Here is a 7,975-nt window from a genome sequence, read left to right as displayed (position 1 = left end):
GGAATCGAACTGGTGGCCCTGTTGCTCAGAGCTCACACTCTTAAGCTAACTCTTAACCAAATGAGCCACTCGGCTGGCCCCCAAATTTCCTCTTTTTATGAGGACACTAGTCATACTGGATTAGAGCCCATCCTAATAACCTTATTTTAACTTGATTACCTCTGTAAATACCCTCTGTAAGTACCACATTCTGAGGTACTGGGGGTTACTACTTCAACATATGAATTTTGGGGAAACAATTCAACCCATAACAGAAGTGCTGAGAAGAAAAGGCTTGGTGGGGGGTTGAGCTTCTAGTTTCCACCCTCTAGACCAGCGGTTCTCAACCTGTGGGTCGCAACCCCTTTGGGGGTCGAATGACCCTTTCACAGGGGTCGCCTAAGACCATCGGAAAACAAAAAGATACTTACATTACGATTCATAACAGTAGCAAAATTACAGTTATAGAGGAGCAACGAAAATAATTTTATGGTTGGGGGTCTCCACAACATGAGGAACTGTATTAAGGGGTCGCGGCCTTAGGAAGGTGGAGAACCGCTGCTCTAGACCATGCCCGGGGGCCGCTGGCATCTTGTGCTTTCCTTCTGCACACGTAAGAGAGAAGCCAGAGGCCCCGTCCGAAGGCAGTGCTCCTGTGTGAATGAAACCAGACCCATATGCTTTCCCACCACATTTTCCGAATGTGGCAGAAGCAGGAGTCAGAGTGAATTCGGTTGCAGCCCCAGAGCTACGTGATATATTAGGTAATAAGGTAACCGTTTGGATTTACAATTAGCAGAAATCACTCGAGTGCTGGAAAGTCTGCTGTAGAGTTGTCAGCCCATATAAATCCTTGATGCCTTCAGCCTTCCCTTGGGTCCTCGGGAAACAAATTAATCAGGCAGGGAACTGTACTGAAATATTGCCGCTGCACTAACGGTTTTGAAATGAGAGGCCGTAATCCTAAATCCATCCCACGAGACGTTCAAGGTAAGTGCCCGTGTTTTTCTTGGGTCTGTTATCATCTTCTCAATAATCTATCTGCTGGTTGGTATGTAACGCTTTGGTAGGGCATTTGGAGGCTGGCAGGAGGCCTGGCGCTCCACGTGCTCCAACACCTCAGACTTCAGCACTCTCCCAGATGGGTCACAACATGGTAGTTTTTATCCGAATTGTATACACCTTTCAAGGGCATTCCAAGTCTCACCTTCTGCCTCAAGGCTTGTGAGTGAAAAGCCTGCAGTCCCTGGCCTTTGGGAAAGAGCAATATCCCCTCTGATTGAGTCTAAGTATTTTCTTTTTGTTTAAGTACAAAGGTAGGACATTTGGACCCAGGCTTCTCTAAGTTCCCTCCATCTATAAAATCCCATAGCAGTGCAATCTGATTCCATTTGTACCCTGTGTCTTGATTTTTGTAGCACTAGCAGGTGTGGTCATTTTACCTCCTAAGAAAATGCTGAGCTTTGGGGTTCCTGCTGCTATTGGCCAAAGAGAAACTCCCCATGCCAGTCTATCTGCTGAGTTATTGTGCTTTGTGAAGTAACCCCCAAAGGGAGGTAGACATGAATATAATGAAATGTAAATACAGAGCCTTAGGTAAATGGAAAAAGAAAAGACTTCCCAGAGCTGCTTTCTCAGGAATTCCTGAATTTCAAACAGACGCTATCTACTGACCCAGAGATGGAGGGGACTCCAGAGGGTCACCAGAGGGTGAGACACTGTGAAGCCTTTATGTGCATGTGTGACCTGTGAGTTTACACTGAAATGAGTGGTGAGACAGGACGAGCTGATGTGTCCTCACGGCAGCAGGAGGAACATCGGCCAAAAGAATAAGAATAGAAAACAGAAAGGAAACAGAGCAAAGGCTGGGGAAAACGGAAGTCTGGAATCGCTGATGGAAACAGGGGCTTGGTATTAGAAAATGGAATAAGACCTGGAGAAAAATGCTTCACTCCAGAGTATTCTGGCAAAGAATTTCAACTTGAAACCAAAATGAGAAGGTGCTTTGACATCAGACAGGGCAAGACCCTGCTCCCATGGGTCCTGGGGCTAAATCCTGAGGTAGTGGCAGTTAACAAAGAACATCAACCCTGAAGGTTAATCAAAACAATATGGTACCGGCATAAAAGATATACAGATCAATGGATTAGAATAGAGAGCCCAGAAATAAATCCTCGCTTATATGGTCAATTTATCTACAGCAAAGGAGGCAAGGATATACAATGGGGTAAAGCCAGTCTCTTCAGTAAGTCGTGGGAAAACAGAACAGATACATACAAAACAATAAAATTGGACCACTTTCTTACAACATATACAAGAGTAAACTCAAAATGTATTAAAGACTTAAACGTTATACCTGAAACAGCTTTTCTGCCTCAGCTCTACCCAGAAGCCCATCAGCCTCAGCCTCACCCCACAGTGACAGCAACTGCCCCTCCTTCAGTGACCACTGATTTCTTTACTCTGATTAGAAAGCACTTCCAAAATGAAGCAAAAGTGGCTTCCACGCATTTATCCTGGTTCTGGTCTTGTAGCCATTTAGTCTCACCCATTGGTTCTCAACAGATGACAAATTGGGCCCATGTGCTGGGGGAGGCCATGGGTATGAGTATCAGGATGCTTGATGGGGGGAGACGGGGAGGAGTGAAGCTTTACCACTCTAGTCACGTCACACATTCTGACAGTCCAACCCCCATTTGAGGATCACGGCCACCTGGGCCACTATTGCTGATGACAGTGTCACCCTTTCAGGGGTCCTGGGACTAAACCCATACCTAACCTCTCCTTCCCATGGCTAGTCTTCAGATACTCAGAGACAACTACTATGCTCCATCTCTTTATCTCCTGTGTTCTAGACCAGAAAGCCCAAGTCTTCAGCCATTTCCATGGGGTCCTGGAGTGGGAGCCCTTCCCTGGTGCATCCTCAGGCATGAATGACTCAGATCGGTCACTGGCCCTCTCAGGGTTTGGCATTAGAAGCCAGACACAGAGCTCCAGCTGTGATCAATAGGACCTGCAGAACTAGCACCTGCTTTTTTTTTTTTTTAATTAAACAGACATTTATTTGGGAGAATCAGCATTCATCGCAAGAGGAATTACTTGGGGGTGGGAAAATGTTTTCCCTGGAAATTCTGGAGACAGCTTTTGTATATAGATAGTAGCGACACATCTCTGAAAGCTGTGCCTTCAACAGTGGTGAGAGACCATAGCCTGAGGCCCCTGGCCAGCTTGATGGCTGCAGGTGGGGTTTGAATGGGGCACAGTCTCCCTGTGTGGCCCGGATTGGGGGCTAGCACCTACTTTTGCTTTGTGGTTTGCAGAAAGCAGGACTCAAATCTAAGTAGTAGGACCTTACCATTTTATGTGGGGTTCTTATGTCAGTGACTAATAAGCATTACACATCAAAGGGATAAAATTGAGCCTAAATAAAGTTCACCTAAGAGACATCTGTCCTGAGGATGTGGGCAACTTTCCATTTGCCCGCGGCTATAGCTTACACCACCAAATGCTCAAGCTATTTCTGAAAGCTGATGTCTGAGTAACCGTTAGAGCATGTTGTGCATCTAAGTAGACAAACCTCTCTAACACGTTAATAAGGCAACAATCTAGGAAAGTGTCATGCTAATAAAAATTACAACTGACGACAGGCTCCAATTGCATGATAAAATACTCATTATTAAATAGCATCCTCTTTATTTGACATAGTTTTTTTCCTAATAATTTTCAGAGTCATTTCAAACTTTTTCCTCAAGCTTTTTCAGCCTCCAGATGAAGGTGTTGGACCACACAATCTCTGTACTCCAGCTCCAACTTTCTTTACTATTGTGGGAGCATTAGCATATACCAGGCACTGTGCTAAATGATAGGTATATAATTTTTGTGTATTGTATATGTGTATATATGTGTACACACACACTATATCTCTCCATAGAAAAGTTTACCCCTTACAACTACCCTCTAAAGTGGGGTTTCTTACCGCTGTTTTACAAATAAAGCAAATAAGATACAAAGGTTAAGTAACTTACATAATGTCCTACAGCTGTAATAACTACCGTATTTGCCGGCGTATAAGACGACTGGGCGTATAAGACGACCCCCTAACATTTCCACTCAAAATACAGAGTTTGTTATATGGTCGGCTGTGTGCGATTTTGCGAGTGTGGTAAAATCGCATAACAGCAAAATCGCATAACAGCCGAGCATACACCCAGCAGCACTGCTGATGCCTGAACGGTATGTGGAATGAAGTGGGCGGGCATCGGGAGGCCACTATGGCACGGGGCAAGCACTATGGGCAGTCTATCTGAAGTGTACCTGGCGTATAAGACGACCCCCCACTTGGAGGCATTATTTTTCAGGGCCAAAAAATCGTCTTATACGCCGGCAAATACGGTAGGCAATCAATGGATTTAACCCACTGTGTCTGTCTCTAAAGACTGAGCATAGTACTGCTTCCTCATATATATCTTAGCATAACTATCACAGGCTGAATTAGCTGCCTCTGACCTTCAGTGGTTCTCATTTTAGGTTCAATATATACTAGTTATACTTTTACTCCCTGGCCACAGGGATGGTGTTTGAAAATGGACACAGCATTCATGGGTCCAAGACCATGTTCAAGTTGTTCTGATTGGCTTCAGGCCTACAGTACCACAGCACAGCCCCAAAGCCCTGTGCACTTGGAGGGCAGGAGTGTGTCTTGGCCAGCACCGAGTCCCTACCAGTGCTGTGAGTTAGCAGCACATGATGGGATTACCATGTTGTGGACCCAGCAGAGAAGCATATGCTGTGCTAATCGTTGCAGCAGAATCCCAGCCTAACGCACTCGTACTCCAACCAGCACATCTCCCAGGAGCAAGTCATTAGGAGAAATGATGGACTTGTGTTCCTACTCGTGAGGAGCAGTTATAAATCAATGCCAAAACCAAGTGTGACAGCTGCTTTCTTTCTTTTCCCCCCAGTAAGTGAAAGTGATGGCTGCCTAGGCAGACGGATGAGACATGAACACAGTCATGGGAGAGAAGTTCCTCCACTCCTCAAAAGAACTTGGCTGAGCCCCGCGACACAGAGTAATAATCAACGGGACTTACGAGTTTGCGAGATGTCAGGGGAGCCTTGGTCCATGGGCTGATCAGCAGATGTGATGTGAGAAATGCCACACTGTCCTATCATGTGCTGTTGCTTGCTGAACTGTGAAGAACTGCATGAACTCTATTTAAGCTGCTTTCTATACCATTGCCAATCACTTTTTTGGACTTGAAAGTACTATTTTCCTATTGACACTTGCATTATTTCCTTTTGCATGCCTCCAGTGATTATACATAAGCAACATATGTAATCTGCTTATTTTTTTTTAATCCATCCATGCAAAATGGTAAATAAAGTACAAATTCTGCTCTGTTTTGCAAAATTATAATCATAGTCCATGTCATTAAAAGTTTAAATTGGTTTCATATAAAGATCAGTATAATAGGTCTGCATATACTTTATAGATAACTAGCTTCTATAAAGATATTTTCACTGTTTACTAGTGAAATGAGAAAGGCAAAGCTATTTATAAAAGGCCTTATGTTGTGTACATACCTTGTCTTTGAAATATTTGTGATTTAGTTTATTGCTTGTAAAAAAAATTATATAATTTATTTAGTAAATACTATTGTAAACTATAGTTTTATTGAGAGAAATAAAATATTTTGTTCTCATTTGTGGTGGTACAGTAATTCCAATGGTTTATGGTCTTTTATATTTCCTCCCATTAGTTAAAAATAAATAATTTAGACACACCTCATTTTTAGATATTCTAGAATCCTAAATAAACTAACTCATGACAGATGAAAATGGAGAGACAATTCTCTGGGCCCTGAGAAAAGACTCAATAGCAGGTTCTGCTCAATTGTTAAGAGACTTTCCCAAATGTCCTGGTGTGTTAGTCAGCTTTTACTATGTTATGCTGATATAAAAAAATAATAATAGGGGTGGCCGGTTAGCTCAGGTGGTTAGAGAGCAGGCTCATAACACCAAGGTTGCTGGTTCAATTCCCACATGGGCCAACGAGCTGCGCCCGCCACTAGATTAAAGACAACTACTTGACTTGGAGCTAATGGGTCCTGGAAAAACACATTGTCCCCTATAAAATGTCTTAATAATAATTTTTTATAAATCAATAAATTCCAAAGTCTCTGGATAGGGGATCCAGAGCAGTCCCCATCTAGAACATGCCACTTTTATAGCAGAAGGAAAAAATGAGAGCGGAACCCAGTGATGGGAGCTCATAAAACATCTGCTTACAAGTTGCTTACAGTCCCTCTGCTCACATCCCACTGGCCAAAGCAATGACATGGACAGATCTGATGCCAAAGGGGCAGGAAGTATACTTCTCACATAGGAATGGGTTCAGTAGAAAGGGGCAACAAATATTTTAAGTAATTAATGCATCTACACCATCTCATAAACGTCCCAAGCAACAAAAACATAAGAGGCTGCATAATCACACTGGGGGGAAAAAAATCATCAGAACACAAAACAACCAAGGCTGCAGAAAGATGTTGCTGAAGAGTAAGATGCTCAGTGTAAAATACAAGTTAAAAGCAAGCTGATCCTTGTAAGCAAATGTGGTATTAACTTTCGTAAATATAACCTAGAGTCATAGTTACTCAGTACATGTAGTAATTGTACTTGCAGAGTTGGTTCTGGGAATCTGTCCTGCATTGGGATGTCAACTGGGAATTCTCTTAAAGTGGATTACTGAGGATTCCTGGCCTCTCTCCTAGTATTCATCTGTGCTAGCAGATACTCTGCCTCACTACCGGAGTTTACCTAGCTGGAATCCCACTCTTCCCCTCCCATGTAAACCTACACATTAATCTAAGCAGGGGTCCTTAGCCCAGGACCCACTCAGTCCTAGGACGGTCATAGATGGATATTAATAGGACCATGAAATAATATACACAAGTGGGGCATGCCTTTGTGTAGATGGCATTTTTTTCATGAAGAGAAAGACTGATTTTCATCAAATTTACAGTGACTGACCCATGAAATGTGAACAACCGTTATTTTAAGGCCTAATTCAAATGATACTTAAATGCCATGAAGCTATCTGTGATCCCAGCTCTCTACCCCTACCACCATCCCCTTAGGCCAGCCTGTAGCGTCATCTCACTGGTCTCACCAAACCTCAGCACTTTGTACCTTTTTTTGAATAACTGAGGTATAACTTACATACAATACAGTTCACAATTGGATAGTTCGGTGAATGTTTATATCTGTATACACTCATGTAACCAGCACCTAGAACAAGATATCGAATATTTCCAGCTAACCTACAGGCTCTTTCATGCCCATTCCTCATCACTGTCATTGGTGGGATTGCTGCCTCCCCATCAATGTCCCCAAGGTAACTATTATTATGACTTCTATCATAATGAGTTTGTTTTGCCAGTTGTTGAACTTCATATAAATGGAATCACACAGTACATACTCTTTATCTGGCTTTTTGTTGTTCAACACTATGTGAGATCCATTCATTTTCATGTGTGAGTGGAAGCTCATTCTTTTTCATTGCTGAGTAATAGTATTCCATTGTATAAATATTCCACAATTTTCTACTCTATTACTGGTTGAAATAGCTTCCAATTTGGGGCTATAAGCATGCACACTGAAAGATGAATGATGAGAACGTCAGACCTCTTCTTCCACACAGCTCCTATATGTATACAACTTGACTTCTAGCACCCATACTAGACATGGAAGAATTTTCTCTGAGAAATATCACCACCAGGAATTAGGTGATCATCCTCTAATTTGCTTAGGCTAGTCTGAGTTTATGCCTGACATGCAGGCAATATAATAGTATTCACTTTCAGGGCCGGCCGAGTGGCACGATGGTTAAGAACTGGCTTGGGACACCAGAGGGTCCTGGTTCGGATCCCACATATGAGGGCCAGTGACACTGCCCTCCACAGCTAAGATGCTGAACAACAGCTCAACCTGGAGCTGG

The 7,975-nt window shown here is 43.0% G+C and overlaps 1 protein-coding gene across 2 annotated transcripts in view; it reads left to right on the top strand.

Annotated features, from left to right (window-relative positions):
- PIP5K1B (phosphatidylinositol-4-phosphate 5-kinase type 1 beta) overlaps window positions 1-7,975 on the top strand; it is a 408,785-nt gene that overhangs the window by 365,589 nt on the left and 35,221 nt on the right. Inside the window, exon 15 of one of the 2 annotated variants that reach the window (XM_019661094.1) lies at window positions 4,941-5,681. The exons of the other annotated variant lie outside the window; for it this stretch is intronic. Within the exon in view, the coding sequence (XP_019516639.1) occupies window positions 4,941-4,943 (3 nt within the window). The 3' untranslated portion in view covers window positions 4,944-5,681. Of the gene's footprint in view, window positions 1-4,940; window positions 5,682-7,975 lie in introns of those variants that run through there. 2 annotated transcript variants of the gene reach the window in all.

Source organism: Hipposideros armiger, unplaced genomic scaffold, assembly GCF_001890085.2.
Source record: "Hipposideros armiger isolate ML-2016 unplaced genomic scaffold, ASM189008v1 scaffold_335, whole genome shotgun sequence".
Classification (NCBI taxonomy): Eukaryota; Metazoa; Chordata; class Mammalia; order Chiroptera; family Hipposideridae; genus Hipposideros; species Hipposideros armiger.
The sequence above is the reverse complement of the archived record's forward strand: the minus strand, read 5'-3'. Positions and strand labels throughout refer to the sequence as shown.